The sequence below is a fragment of the Numida meleagris genome, chromosome 1 (genome assembly GCF_002078875.1).
Source record: "Numida meleagris isolate 19003 breed g44 Domestic line chromosome 1, NumMel1.0, whole genome shotgun sequence".
Classification (NCBI taxonomy): Eukaryota; Metazoa; Chordata; class Aves; order Galliformes; family Numididae; genus Numida; species Numida meleagris.
Genome location: NC_034409.1, coordinates 3,527,350 through 3,542,984, shown reverse-complemented (window position 1 = coordinate 3,542,984; position 15,635 = coordinate 3,527,350). Strand labels below are relative to the sequence as shown.

The 15,635-nt window shown below is 45.6% G+C and overlaps 1 protein-coding gene across 3 annotated transcripts; it reads right to left on the bottom strand.

The window, feature by feature from the left end:
- Nucleotides 2,153-13,903, bottom strand: LOC110392237 (endonuclease domain-containing 1 protein-like). Of its 3 annotated transcripts, none has more exons than XM_021384316.1 (4): nucleotides 13,696-13,903; nucleotides 11,400-11,584; nucleotides 4,347-4,664; nucleotides 2,153-3,652 (listed from the first exon to the last, which is right to left on the bottom strand). In XM_021384316.1, exons 3-4 carry the CDS (start codon nucleotides 4,626-4,628, stop codon nucleotides 3,107-3,109), a joined length of 828 nt encoding a protein of 275 aa, XP_021239991.1. In that variant the 5' UTR covers nucleotides 4,629-4,664; nucleotides 11,400-11,584; nucleotides 13,696-13,903; the 3' UTR covers nucleotides 2,153-3,106. The 3 variants fall into 3 exon arrangements, with proteins under 3 accessions (XP_021239991.1, XP_021239990.1, XP_021239992.1); XM_021384315.1 differs by lacking the exons at nucleotides 11,400-11,584; nucleotides 13,696-13,903 and adding exons at nucleotides 8,121-8,208; nucleotides 8,305-11,371; XM_021384317.1 differs by lacking the exons at nucleotides 11,400-11,584; nucleotides 13,696-13,903 and adding an exon at nucleotides 6,304-8,113.

Below are 15,635 nucleotides of genomic sequence, written 5' to 3'. Positions count from 1 at the left end.
GGACCCTATTTCTGCTTTCTTGCTTTGGAGATGCTCAGAGACCCTGAGTGTCAAGGGGAAACCCATCCTGCCTTGCCTTGGTACCTCCTGTTTGTCTCTTCCTAAAGGTGAGAAGAAAACATTCTCCACCAGTCCACAATGTGCTAAAAACCAAGTAGGACACTTTTGGATAGTTCCTTGCAGAGACAACTCTCAGTTCCAGCCAGGCTTCTGTAGGGTGAGAAACGTCATTTGTACCCACAAATCTCCTGCAGTGAAGAACCACCAGGAGAGCAGCACCTGAGCCCTTCACAGACCTGCATGAGGCTCTTAGCAGATCCTTGCGAAGAGCAAAGTCATCATTTATCTTTTTCGACGTGGGAGGAACCAAGGCATGGGATTGTAAACTGTGACAAGAGCCCAGCTAGCCTGTGGCATAACAGTGCTAATTCACATACGCAGAGAGGTCTGAGAAGGACCACTTGGTCCTCCTTTGGCCAGAGGGGTTTCTCAGAGATATGCAATGTGTATTTTGATGCTGAGCAAGATGCTGCTGGCAGAGCTGCATGCCTGTTAGTTGACCCCAGTGATGCAACGAGCAATACATCTTTGCTCCCAGCATCCCCCTACAGGTCCCACTGCAAACCATTTTTCCTTCAGGTCCAAAATCCCAAATCACAGAGCTCTCCCTGCAGACAGACAGACACGGAGCAAAGCAAACTGCAAAATTACCTTCCCATCTCCAGGTGACTGCATCTTCTCAGTGGACAGAGAAGCTTCTCGCCCCACCAGTGACACAAGCACTACTCACAGAGCAGCTCTGGTCTCATCAAAGGGTTCTGTCCCTATTCTCCATTGTCATGTCCCTTTACATGCATTCATAGCCAGGATCAGCTGAAAACAGAGTAAACCACAGATGAAAGCTGCCTGGAGGCCACTCCTAGAGCTGAGGATCTTGGGTCTGGGGCAGCTCACTGCTGAGTGAGGCATCCCCGATATCTGCTGGAAGAGAGCCTCCAAGCCAGTTCATTTGTTCCCTTAGCTTCCCATGCATTCCATGTGCTTGCAGAGAGGGGAGGGCACTTCTGGGTACTGCTGGGGGAGATGGTCCTGGGGAGAGATGTGGGGAGCCAGTGGAGGGGTGACTCAAGGACTGGCTGGGGAGTGGGGAATGCCAGGGGGATTCCAGCAGAAACTGGAAAGCGGGGGTGGCTGGAGAAGTGAGGATCAGTGTGGTTTTCAGGCATGAGGAGGTGGGGTGAAAGAGTCAGAGGTGGCCCCATAAGAAACTCCAGAGGGGGCTGATGGGCTCTCTCAGCGTGAAACAGCTCCTGACAGTTTGAAATGTTAGGGCAGGAGACCTGAGTCCACATGGGTCTACCAAAGAAAGGGGGATATGAGTGCTGCCCCTAATTTTGTCCTCTAGAAATATTCTCATTCCTCACAGAGCAAGTGTTGGTGCTACCGTTGCTCCCAGAATGGCACTGGAGATGACAGGAGCAGATGTCCACAATGCCACTTGGGTGGGACCTGGTTGCTAGTGCTCAGGTGCCCAGATGCCACTGGAGATGACCTTGAGGTCCTGCCCCCATCCTGCCACAGCCGCATGCATGTAGGTATCAGAACCCACACCCAAACCCCATTGTTTCTGTGCAGCCTCCAAAGAAGTGGGTCCTGGGTGAGTGATGAGACCTGGCAGGTTAATGAACCGTGTGAAAGGGAACGTGGCACAGCTAATGGAACAGTTCTGCAGTGAGCAACGGAGCGTGCGGCAGAGATACCAGAAGACTGTGGACACAGGGAGGGGCAGCTCTGGAGTCACAACCAGCCCAATAGCACTGGAGCTGGGCTGCTCTGGAGCTGAGAAATTCAGGATCAATCTGCTACCTTAGTAGGTGAGACAGATTGTACGTGCAGTTTGCACCACAGTCTTCTTAGTAAATGAAAGTTAATGGAAAAAGTAGTGATAGTCTGATGATAGCACTTTCATTGGTGTCATGGTATTTTTAGATTGGATTTGGACAGCTCACCTCTGGCAAAGAAGCCTTACAAACTAAGGCATTACCAGGAGTAGAAATTTCAATGGAAAGCAACTTCTGATCTACGTGCAAGGTGACTCTAGGATCTAACATTGAAGCAAATAATTTATATCATAAACGACTCAGGAACAAAATTACATGGCACATATTGAACTTTTATACCCACTGAATACATTTTACAATGGAAAAAAAATCAATCATATGTAAATCTGCAGAAAAGGTTCAGAAGTAGAGCAGAGAATGAAGTTATCCCACTAGGGCATCACAGAAATTTATCTTCATCTGGTCAAGGTCTGGTGTATATCTGATCCCTGAGCCTGCCTGCCTGATACTTCAGCTCTTGCTCCCAAGGTACGTGGTCCAAAACCAAGCAAACAAATATGTGGTAGTAAATTTACGTAAGCATGGCCTTCATGTAAACTCAGGGTTAGGGAGCTTAGAGATTAGATGCAGGTTATCTCCTTCCTTCTTATTTTACTTATTTACAGAGCTCAACAGAGCTGTGATGTTCCTCCCACGCTTACTAGCCTTCCTCCTTTCCACTTTCCTCTCTCTGTTTGCCCTTTGCTTTTGTCCTTGGCTGTGTCAGGCAGGTCAGCTAGAGCAGGTTGTCCAGTCCAGTGTCCAGATTGATTCTGAGTATCTCCAAGGAGGAATCTGGATAATCCATGTATTATCTGAGCCAACCTTGCCTGGGAACTTTCCCGAAGAGGCAATGGATAAGTCAGCAGCACGTTAACAGCAATGTTAAATGAAGAGGGTAAGGAACTGCAATCTGTATATGGGCATGGAGAAAATGGGAGGAACAAAAAGCAACACGTCTCTAGTCTTAGTGACAAACTCTGATTCCTTACCCGTGGACTGGTATTCAGACTGTCCCTCCAGAGCTTTCAGGGATTCATCCCAGAATGATCATTGTAAGGGTGGGCAGCAGAGTAGGAAAGCGAATGAGCCAAAGGCCATACTGGCCTCTTTCTTCCTTTTATTTTCAAAGAAGAGGCTCTGAGAAACAACTAGAAAACCCCTAGAGAAGGAAGCAGGACAAATGCTGGTGGGTATGATGGGATATACAGGATGCGAGACAGGGCTTATGCCCGGGGACAGTCGCTATCAAACAGATAAACCTGATCCCTCCCATAAAGCTGGGTCAGCACCTCCTCCAGCTCCCCCAGCGTGAGGAGCTGTACCTCATTCCTGTCGTTCTCAGCAATGACCCCCCAAGCCTCCCTGTGGTTGTTGTCCACCTCACAGCAAGCGCTCGACCAGAGGTGGCTGGGCTTATTCACTCTGCCCTTGGCAATATAGTTGTTCCCAGGCACAGCACCCACCACGACGTAGGTCGTTTTACAAGCCACCGTCCTCCTCATCATGGTTTGCTGCTCGTAGTTGTTCCAGGCACCACCGTTGAGTTTCTCGTCCTGGGGCACTATGTTGGTGAGGGTGAAGGTTGCCACCCTGCTGCTGGAGTCAGAGTGATGTCCACTGGGGTTCAAATGGCCGCGGTTCAAACCTGTCAGGTTCTTGTAATCGCGAAGGATAGCCTGGCTCTTGCCAAGCTGCTCTGAAGTGATGTTGTAATATTTTGAGAGCGTCCATTCTTTTTCCATTGTTTTGGGATAACTCAGACCCATCAGCTTGACAGGTAAAGAGGAAGAAGTGTTAGTACTGGGGATGGGAGCAGTGGAGCAGGTTTTCCTGGAACAAAAGTCTCTGAGTGCCAAGCACTCATTTTTTGCCATTTCAATGCAATGAAATCATACTTATCAGAGAGAAATCATAAAGCTATCCCTCCTTGACAAATACAAGAGATTAAAATAAAATAAAGCTCAAAATGTGACAGCACTTCATTTGGCATGTGACCTTTGAGACCCAGTCTGCAGCAGGAGTGTGGGTGGATACATGAGATGTATTTTCCATTCTCCCAGGTCTGAGAGGTGACTTTGGAGAGACACAAGTGTGACACATCTGGTTCCATTTCCTTCCATCTCCACATCCCACACCTGCCCAAGGATCTCCTCAGTTCCTGCTGCCCTTACTAATCACATCCAACCTTCATTACCTACATCTCATCACACTGTCACCAGCCCTGCCCATTGCCCCGTTCAGCCCCATTTCCACAAACAGCTCTATGTTTTTCATGTCTCTTTTAGTTCAATCTCTCAACACCCTACTGTTCTACAGGCTTGGGGAAAACAAGAGCACAGACATCCTGTTTGAAGCCTAGGTCACTTAGGGGGGGTCTTTACAGGAGGACAGAATGGGAAGAGTATGAGGAGAAGAGCCACAGAGCCCACAGGGCTCCCAGAAGGAGATGAGGAGAACACTCACCTGGGGTTCCACCAGCCATGTTTTAGGTCTTGTGCCAGGTCCAGGTTGGTACAGGTAAGCAGAGTACACGGGAATACGCCTGCTCCTGTCATAGAGGGTTGCAAAATAATACTGATTATTGTAACGCTGGCAGATCCAGGCTGGGTTCTCTGGCTCCAGGGCTTCATTTGGGGGAGTTTCCCGGAAGAAAAACTGAGGGCATGAACTTTCAAAGGATTTCACCACCTCACCACGTCCCAGCCAGAGGCAGCTCAGTGAGATCTGCAGCAGCAGCACCAGCATCGCAGGGAGGACTTTGAGGGACGAGCTCTTGCTCACCTGGAGATCAAATGTAGGCAGACACCAAGCTCAGAGAAAGCTCATCAAACCTAGACTCATTTTTGTCCCTGTGGGGCATGGCTGGTAGAGAAGGGGACTTTGAAAGATCAAGGAAGGAACAATTAATCCGCCTCTCGGATACTGGAAAAACAACAGCAGAATAAGGATGAACTCTAAAATAGGTTTTAGAATCACAAAATCACAGAACCATTGAGGTTGGAAATGACCACTAAGCTCATCCAGTCCAACCATCAACCCATCCCCACCATGTCCACTAACCACGTCCTTCAGTGCCACATCTGCCCTTTCCTTGAACACCTCCAGGGACGGTGACTCCACCACCTTCCTGGGCAGCCTGTGCCAGTGCCTCACCACTCTTCCTGAGAAGAAATTTTTCCGAATATCCAACTTGGACCTCCACTGGTGCAACTTCAGGTCATTACCTCTCATCCTATCACTGTTACCTGGGAGAAGAGGCTGAACCCCACATCACTACAACCTCCTTTCAGGCAGTTGTAGAGTGTGATGAGGTCTCCCCTGAGCCTCCTCTTCTCCACAATGAGCAATCCCAGTTCCCTTAGCCGCTCCTCATAAGACATGCCTAGAGGAGGCAGCAGTGGGAGTTTAGCCCCTCTGAAGTGTGATCCAAACCCATCCCAATTCTAATCAACTCACACAGATTAGTTTTCTCAGCAAAACAAACGCTACTGCTACTGGAAAAGCTTTTGGCCAAGCTGGTAACATAAGTATCTTCTGCTGCTGGAGGAGCCCAGATGGCTCATCAGGGCACCCATAGAGGTGCTGATCCATATCCCCAGCTTTGCAGGTTCTTTTTCCTGTACAGTGAAAGGAGCGGACACAAGAATTTCTATTTCTGGTCCAGAAATAGATTCTATTTCATCTTTCTCAGGTGTTGACATGATTGTCAGCAGTCAGCAAGATCTTTCTGTTTGGAGAAAACTGTTCCTAATTTTATTGTGATGCAGGATGCTTTATCTTCTTTCAGCTGCACTGCAGGCTTTGGGATAGCAGTGATATTTCCATTTTCATTGCTAAATGTTCAAATGAGCGATTTTCAAATAATTAGCATATGAAATCAGGATGGTAGGAAAAGCAGCTGAAAGGATTCACAGGAGAGAAAGGCATCATGGCCTCTAAAACATAACCCCCCCATTTGTCTGGGGAGGTGTCTGAGCTGAGGACTGCTCTTGGCTTAGAAAATCTCCTCGTACATTGTCCTTTTTGTATTCTTCTCCCTGACCCTCATGTATTAATTCCCATTGCATTTGGAATATTGAGATAGAGATATCCTTTCTATGACACAAGACATAGAACCATAGAATCAAAGAATCACAGAATAGCTTGGGTTGGAAGGAACCTTAAAAATCATCCAATTCTGCTCCCCCTGCTGTGGGCAGTTACCGACCATCAGGTCCTTTATCTCTTCACTAGTGCTGGATCAGGAACAATCTGAGAAGCAAGCTGAAAACTGAGAAGAATAAACCACCAGAGGTGGTACTGTCATGCTCTGGAGAGCTGAACCACCTCAGGCAGAAAAGTTCCCTTTTTTTGCACCACCCTCTCCACAAGCTTAATACATACACATAATTTCATTTCAGATATACAGAAACCAACCTACCGTGTGAAAGAGTGGCACATAAATAAGTTTATTCACGTGATGCTGCTTGCAGCCCCAAAACTGTAGAGGATTTTCAAATGTCCCTGCTACAGTCTGAAGTTGTGACCATGGGATGACTTATATATGATCTCCAGGCAGGGAAAGTTGGCCGTAGTTCTGTTTTATTGGATTTCTCAAACAGGAGTTCGAGCTGGGTTGTCCAGGGGTGGAGCCAGGAGCTGTGTTGAAAATGGGTTTTTCCAGAGGTCCTTTGCAAGGTCATGGGTAGAGAAAGCTCCCTCCTTTATTCAGTTTGGTGTGAATTTTCCAGGTGACTTGCCAGCTGAAACTTACAGGTTTATTATGGAAGGTGTTTTATGGCATTTCTGATTAACCTCAAACCAAGTCTTTGCTGTGGCTGTAAGCCAAATTCTATTTGCGGGCCAAAATATCATCTTACATATATCTTTTCCTGAAGTTGCATATGAAATAGGGTACAAACTCCAAGTCTACTCCCAACTGCTTGATACACACTGTGATTGGCCATCAGTGATTCAAAGATAAACGATGTTGCCAGATAAGGCATCAAGGAGTGCCTGGCTGCTCCAGCTACCCAGCACCTTCAGTGCATCTCATACAGCCTTGGTCCAGCATCTCTGAGATAATGTTAATGTTATGCTGCAGTCCCAGTGGAGCCGAGTGGCTTAGCTAAAAAGATGTGCCTTGTTCAGCCCAGTTTGTGCTGTTTTTATTCCAGTGCACAAAATACCCTTGGAGCTCGTGAAAATTCATAAGAAGCAGATGATAACCCCCCTCTTTGAGAACAAATTAGCAACGGCAATAATAAATGATACAGTGATGATGATAATGTGATGGCAGTCATCATGAGGTTGAACAATTACAAAGACAAATGGAATATGTTTTCCTGCAGTTCAACATTTCAGCTCACCATTAGTCATCTTATGCATCAGTTCCCAAGGCTTCTTCTGGGAATTACTTTCCCAAAAGTATCCCAGATCAGGTCCAACATTTTTCTGGGTCAGCAGGTAAGCAGCAGAGGCAACACCACTTCAGAGTATCCCAACAGGCTTTGGTGCCTTTTCTAGACAGGTGACACATCACTAACACAGCTGAGCGCTGCCTCTCCAATAGGATCCAGGGGATCAGAGTGTCCTTGGAGACACTCAAGGTCAGGCTGGATGAGGCTCTGAGCAACCTGATGTAGCTGTAGGTGACCCTGTTCACTTCAGGGGATTTGGACCAGATGACCTTTAAGGGTCCCTTCCAACTCAAATGACTCTACAATTCTATTCCACGATTCTCTGAGTGCTGGTTCAGAGTGGGCTGACTTATCTCTGTTGGGAACGATGCTCCTTCTCTGAGGTTTTTGTCTGAACGTGGCCAAAAGTGTTTTTTTTTTTTACTGGACCCCACCCAATTTTGTGATTTTCTCAAAGAAAAGTTCACATGGTGACAAGTTCCCACCTTCCTCCAGTCTCTGCTGCCTCTAAGTACCTCTCCCATGTTCTCCAGATCTTTACTTCTATGTGTTAACACTTCTTTTCCAAGTCATTCCTTCTCCCCTTGCCCTCTGTAATATAAAATGCTAAAGCTCTGAAAAGTATGTGCACACACAAAATCTAGTTTTCTCCTATGGGGAAGGTTAGATCTCAGCAATTGCAGCACATCCTTTGTTTGCTGTATTTACTCCAAAGATTAAGGAAGTGTCTTAAAATCATAGAATCATTAAGGTTGGAAAGACCACTGAGATCATCTAGTCCAACCATTAACCCATCAAATATGGGAATCAATGGAGAAAGTCAATGGAGAGGACTTACCTTGAAGCCGTGTCTCAAAAGCAGCAGCTGAACAGTCAGTTCATTCTTCCCCCTTGAGAAATGTTCAGAGCCCCGCTGCAATACACACCTGCACCAATACAAATCTACACCTTTTAATAACAAAGGAAAATGACATAAGAAAAGAGGGATTTCTGTTGTTACTATTCTGAGGAGATTTGCTCACATCTTCCTAGAAATGGGGGCAACAATTGCTATTTGCTGCTTCCTCAGGATTTCTCCCAGGTTTGCTAGAGAGGCCCACATGTCAGAAACAGATCAGAATCAGACAGCCGAGCTGCAGATTTCTCTTTCTACTTCCTCATTTCCCATGGGGTGCTGAGTTTCTATTCCCAGCACACAGCCTTGGTGGCATTAGGCAGTACATCCTGTCTCTGAGTACACACAGATGTTCATGGGCTGCTCTTCTACAGTCTCCCAGAATATAGTTAGTATAGACAGAGTACACATTTTCCCTTGCCTAATTGCAATGGTTTTGAAATAGCACATGTTAATGTCATTCTATATATACCTTATTTACTCCTATTTTCTAGATATAGGAGGACCATTTTCAAATTGTATCTCCTTGGACATGTCCTCTCCTATGTTTGCACCAACACATGAACCACGGGCACTCTCTTTTTCTATATGGTGCTTATCAACTCCAGAGTCCACGCTCATGAAATAGCTGATATCCAGATTGTCCCTTCCAGTGAGTAAGCATACAGAATACTGCAAACTTCTCTGTCTGCTGTTTTACAACCACTGCTGAGCCCATGTCCAAACAGCATCCTAGTGTGCATAGAGGAGGCTTGGTGGAGACAGGGTTTCTTCCATTAGTAGTGGATAAAGGGTTTGGACGAGATACACTCTTCTGATTTCCAAGGAAATGAGAAGAGTTCACTGCTACGGTCTCTCAAAGGAAAGCTGTAGGAGAGATGCTGTTCTCCTACATTACAAGTGGGTTGGAAATGGCATTAAAAATTGTTAACGATGATGATAACCAATAACCACCTGTTGTAACTAGGATGTATTGGAGTTTGAGACCTGGACCAGAAACATATTAGACAAAAGTCAGGGATTCTAATCTGTTACAGCCACTGGAAGTATATCTTCACAGAATCACAGAATGGCTGAGGTTGGAAAGAACCTCTGGGTCCACTTGGGCAGCCTCAGGCAGGGACATCCAGAGCAGGGTGCAGTCTTGAGATAATGGAGCATAGGGATTCCGGGACTCAAGTTGAGAACAGCATTTGATGGACGTTTCTGAATAAGGATAGCAAGATGCTGAGCTTGGTGCCCCAGCAGTAGTCATTGGGCTTCTGCTTTTAACACAGTGAAGAGGCACGCTGTTATTAGAGTTCTGCTGCTCACAAGAAGTCATTGCATACAGAGAAATAAAGAACCAAAACTGCATTGGTTCTTTTTTTCATTTTTTTGGTTTGGGTTTTCTTCAAAAAGGACTTACTTAAAATATCCACAGCAAAACAAGAAGTAAGCAAATCAGGTATCAGCTAAGGTACTGGGTCCTGCAATTAGGACCCAGGTGTGATATCAAAAATGTTGTGCAAATACAGCTCAAGTTTTCAGAAGGCCTGATGGTGAAATCCCACGCAGACCAATTTGCAGCAAGTCTTGGATGACAAGAGGTTTTCCCATGTGGTTGGTGTCAACAAAAGCTAATCGAGATCAGCTTTAGGGGTGGACCAGTGTAAAATTCTTATGTGGGCATTCTTGCCCATAGTTTTAATTCATCTGGAAAAAAAATACAGAATATATATATATATATAAATAAAACGTGTTGTGCCTAAAATATAGACAGCAGTCAAGGACTACTGTAGGAATGAGCTGGGGAAATAATTAGAAGCCATGAATCCCATGCTCAACTCCCAAAGACTGTTAGGTCATGCTTTTTCATTCTATTGATTTTTATAAAAATTGTGCTCTCATGCTTCATCGCTGGCACCATTCTGTCTTTCAAGTCAGTGTAAGCAAAGGCTGCACAATGTCTGGAGCTGTGCACTTTCTGGATGGAGAGGAGCTGTGAGCAATGTTGAAGATCCCTCTACTGCAGGCCAGCTCCCATGTGGTCTTCCCTGCAAGACAAACCTTCATTTCTTCTGTTAAAGCTCAGATATGGAAAAATCCTACTGAATCCTCCAGTCTTCTCCAAGTCATGTGGGAGCTCAGATGTTTGTACATGACATACTTCCAATAATTTTCCTGTGCCGTAGTAGAAAAGAAACAGGAAGGTGTGTTCAAGCCCGACCCTGGCATCTCCACTAGAATTTTCTCCTCACATTTACCTCCGTTTCCTTTCTACCAGATGTTAGATTGCTGCTGTAGCAGTCCAAATGAGGAGAAATATGCCTCTTGTGACTGCAGGTCAGGAAGGAGAGGATTTGGAATCAGCAGAGTCAGAGGAGGGTACTATTTCTCCTGCAGAAGAGATGCCACCAAAGTCTTCTTTTCACTTTTCTATCCCCATGAAAGAGGCCCCATGAAGAGCCACAGAGCGGCAGTGTAGATCTTAAGGAAGGAATAAATCACAGCAGCAGAAGCCAAATGGGCACAAGAAAACAAAATGCAAGGGAGATGGATTGATGGCTGGACTAGATGATCTTAGTGGTCATTTCCAACCTTAATGATTCTATAAAATGTGGCTCACATATATGATACCTGCTGTTCTGGACTGTTCTCCTCAGAGGGCAGCAAAAAGGAGGGCCTCAGGTGAGATCCTCAAAGGGTTGAGGTGCCCAGAAGAGACAGTTGGGCTTCTCTTCCTCACCAGTGTCCCAGAAGTGTCTCAAAGCAGATATGAAGTAGAATCTCCATTAAGCAGCACAGGTCATGCAAACAACACAACTCTTGTCCAGGACCATGCAAGAAGTATCACACTTATGGGGAAAAGTGGGCAGAGAGATTAGGTTGCAAAAGATAAGAGATTGCCTAATCCAGCACCAGAACAAGTGCCATACTTATCAACTACTGACCTTGAGCTATTTCCCTAGGGCTGTTCCTACATTTTGGAGAGAAACATGTCCCTGTTAAGGATCAAGCAGTATTTTTAATGTATTACAGTTTAGCAGGAAAAGCTTGTACACTGAGCTACCCAAATTTGGATTACTTGAGGTTACTTCAGGTGTATGAACTTGACCAGGCCGAGTGCCACGGTCTGTGTGCATGCACAGCAGGTACAACGCAGTGGCAGTGGGGTCTCGTCTCTGTCACCAGTCAGTCTGCTACAAATACTCACCAGTGGAGTAGAGACCAAATACTCACCAGTGGAGAGCTGCCAGGTTTGCCTGTGGTTACTTTCACTCTTTCAGTTTTGTTCAGCTTTGGAGACCAAAATTTTATCAGTTGTTTTCATTTTCTGATTCCTGCGCAGCAGCACATGTTCTGTTAAGGGAGAGCTAAGCAGTCACCAAACTCCCGTGCTACAGATGCTCATCAGTTGGGTGTTGCTGGATGAAGAGATGGGAACAAGAAAGAAGCAGGCTGTTTGCCTCGGAGCAGAGGTAAAACACAGACAGCAAAAGTAATACTGCAATATTGATGTGGAAGGAAAATAAGAATGCTTATATCTATTTTATAACACGTGGAAAAGTGAAAACAATCTTACATAAAACAATAAGAGATATTCATCTTCAAAGTATTTCCACATGAGAGATCTATCCTAATTCAGGTGTTTGGAAATCACGTTTAGAGTCAATAGGGAGAAAAAGATCTGCAGGGAGATGTACATATTACCCACAATTAGGCAAATGTAAAACTATGTAAAATAGTTTTGGATTTAAGTGTTTATACTCAGTGTAAAACATGTAAAAAATGCAAAAAAAAAAAAAAAGTAAAAAAATGTAAAAAATGTAAAAAATGCAAAAAGTGTAAAAAATGCAGCCTGACCTATTAGCTCCACTACAGATACCTGACTTTCACTTAAAATCTTGTGCAATAAATTCACCCACCCTCTTGGTGAGTGTGGTTTTGGTGTACAATGCCCACATCCACCAAAACACTGCAGGACATCGTCGCTGGGAACACGTCTCCTGAGATTCAAGACAGCTCCATCCCATGTGCCCAGGAAGAAGCTCAGTTCTTCCACTGTAATACGAAAACTAGCAGAGAACAGCTGTGTCTTAATACCTTTTGCAGACTAGAAGTGGTTGCAGAAGCAATCTCAGTTACGTCAGACCCAATGGGATTCCCCACGGAAAAAACTGATTTGCTCAAAGTTCAAGAAACTCAGCCCCATGACTCAGGGGGAGGAAGGCTGTCCCCCTGCTGATTCCGTGGTGCTGCATTAAGAAAGGCAAACAATGAACCGATGGGGAAATCCTGACAGTGACCACGGCACATTGGGGTCAGCAGGCATGGGGCCCTCCTTCCTCACGCTGTCTCCTTGCATGGTCCAGGTCATAAAAAATAGCACAAAAGGAGAAGAGTATTCAGATCTGGGATCTATAATCTTCTGGGCCTCAGAAACTCCTTTCTTCTATCTCTCCACATTGTTTCTCCCTCAGAGGGCTTGCCTCATTCAGCCTCCCAGCACTGCAGCTTCACTGCACCATAGCCTTCACTGCAGCCTGTCAAGGTGATTAAAATTCAGCAGCTGTCAAGTTTATCAAGCCTCAGGGAGCAAATGCCCTCACTTCCCTGCCAGCTAGGAGACGGTTCTGTTCCCCACTCCACGCTTTGCTCACCTTCATGGGCAGCAGGTCACTCACCTCCAGCAAGGCATGAGCTTATCCGGGGAAAAGTTGTGCTTTGGTTTCATTAACAGGTTGATCCTTACAGAAACTAAACCATGCTGCGGTTTCATACAGATGTATTTATAAGAGGCCAAAATAATCCTTTACTTATTAATACAGTCTGTTTATTAAGCCTTTGAGTTGTCTTTCTGGAAGACATTATATATTAGGGCCCAGATTTTAACATGTAGGTGGACTCCCAGATCCTGTTGCCACATGGTTGGATTGAAGCTGCTCTGAGATATGGCACCAAGAGGCCTGGGGCACACCTCTTAGGAGAGGCTGAGGGATTCAAGCTTGAAGCTGAAAGGTGAAAGAAGGTGCAAAAGGGGAGGCAGATGGGCAGCTACTTGGAAAGGCAGCCGCAAAGTTAATGATGTCATACTCCTTGTGGTAGAGCCAGACACTGCAACAAGGGGCAGCTGCCACAGACTGTGGCTTGGGAGGTGCCGGCTGAACAACAGGATAGAAAATATTACCTCTAGGAAGGTACTACAGCACTGGAACAGGTTGTTGGGAAGTGATTAATGATGAAATGCGGAGGTGACTCAAGGCTCAGCTGGATGAAACCATGGCTAAGCCAGTTTAGAGCTGACAGTATTCAAGCGCAAGGCTGAATTAGAGACCTCCATCTGATGTTTCCAACTAATATCTCTGTGATCCTGTGGTAGACATAGCTATCATTTTCTCCTACCCTTCTCCATCCTGACACACACATGTGGGAAACTGTAGCAATGCAGTAGATGGCCAGATTCCCTGATCTTGAATCTTCAGGTTTTTCTACAGCCCAAAGCCCCTAAATAAACAAATAAATAGACACCACATACCTCAAAGATCCAAGAGGAGGGCACATTTCCAGATACGGTGCTGAGAGTCCCCTGGGGGATAGATGAGGCCCCATCCGCTCCTTTCCTCTCATGAGAGAATGATGATGTCCCACAATCACTGCAGCCACCCAGTTCCTCTGGTAATCCTGCAAAATCACCTCCTCATGGGAACTGTGCTTCCATCTCCTGGGAGCCCCAGCTTGGCCCTCTGTACAACAAACAAACAGTGCTACTGCGCCTTCATTATGCCAAGGATAATTAGCAGTTGCGTCAACAAGATTTCCAGTTTGGTGGCTGGCTCACTCCATATGGAAATTAGGTTGTTGGTTGTGGGCAGAAATATGTCAGATCACGCTCCAGAGGAAGAGCTTCGTTACTAATTAGAAAGAGCAGTCCCCTTGCTCAGGGGTTGTCTCTGCTGGACTTGGTGTACTCCATGGATGTGGCACAGCAGGAAGAGCCAGCTGTCCACAGTGGGCAGTCCTGATCTTCACTTCACCTCTGAAGACGTCAACTCTAGTTGCTCATTGCTCTCTGCCTCTAGGCACAAAGGATGTGATAATGCTGCATGGTAGGAGGGTGGCAGATCCTGCTACAGTGCAAGCATCGTCTTCTGTTAAGAGATGGAAGCGGTGAGCTGAAAAAAAACCCTTGGAGATGCTGAAGCTGCCAAGCGGGATCTTGTTCTTGATCTTAGTTATGTGTTCTGTCATTTTACATTTTTGTGACTTTCTTGCCATTACTCAAAATCCAGACTTTTAAATAAACAGATCCTTCATTCATAAATCTTGCACGGAGCTCACATCCACTGATTCCTATTTAACACTTATGTTATGGGAAGCTGATAAAACCACTGGGCATTAAGTGCTAAAATGCCATAAGGAGGCTGGTTTTAGGACTTCATTCAATGCACTTACCAAGTTTAAGGTAGGATCTACATTTAACATAGCATGAGCAAACTGCCTGCTATTCCCACCTGGGGCACGGTGGTTTACTTACAGTGGACAGGGTGCATGAACTACTACTGCTTAAAATTTGAGCCCAGAATAAAATCTGAGAACTAGCAGGAAGACAAAGCTCAGATAGGGAGGCTCTGTGCTGCATCACAATGTGCGGAAGAAGAAAGCAGACAGGGCTCAGTCCTCACAAGGAACATTCCTCAGTCACATTTAATTCACAACAAACTGGCCCTCAGTGCCAAGCTAAGAGAGGCAAACAACTGCAACAACCATCACAACAGTTCACCCTGCCAAAATGACACATACTCCCAGCTTGCTTCCAGGCCTCTGTTGATTGCTGGACAGGATTTGTCCTGCTGAAGAGTTAATCTTCATCATTGCCTGCAGATTTCCAAGGCACAGCTCATAGAATCACACAATCATTTGAGTTGGAAGGGATCCTTAAAGGTCATCTTGCCCAACTCCCCTGCAGTGATCATGGACACCCACAGCTCAATCAGAGTGCTCAGAGCCCCGTCCCGCCTGACCTTGGATGTCTCCAGGTCATACAAGGCAGGTGAAGAATTGTGCTATGAAAATGCTTATTTCTCTCTGATGGCTACAAGGAAAAATGGTGACAAGCTCTGATTTACACCTTTAAGGTTACATGAGATGAGCCTCATCTTTATATATGTAGCATCTATTTTGTGTTACTTACCTAGCCAAAGCATAATAAAAAATACAAAAGTTACCCTTTGCCAAAGTTGTTTCCTTATGGACAGACCTTGATGCAAACAGCCCCTCCTCAATAATTCTCATGATGTTGGCATGTCAATACAACAGGAATTTGAGAGGAACCAGGAAATGGGAAGTTTTGCAACACTCTAGGAGAACCTGTTGCATTCACAGCATCTTTCCTGTGTCATCAGTCACAAGGATGTGACTTGAGAACAAAACAGGAAAATAATCTGTGTAGCAAGGAATAAGAGGGAAGGATGCACT

Bases quoted from the DNA above. Each gene is read 5' to 3' on its own strand.
- LOC110392237 (XM_021384315.1), bottom strand. From the start codon at position 8,384: ATGTGGGCCTCTCTAGCAAACCTGGGAGAAATCCTGAGGAAGCAGCAA. The intron at 8,209-8,304 runs GTGAGCAAATCT...GTATTGGTGCAG, and splicing joins GCCCCCATTTCTAGGAAGAT to GTGTGTATTGCAGCGGGGCT. The intron at 3,653-4,346 runs GTGAGTGTTCTC...TTACCTGTCAAG, and splicing joins CATGGCTGGTGGAACCCCAG to CTGATGGGTCTGAGTTATCC.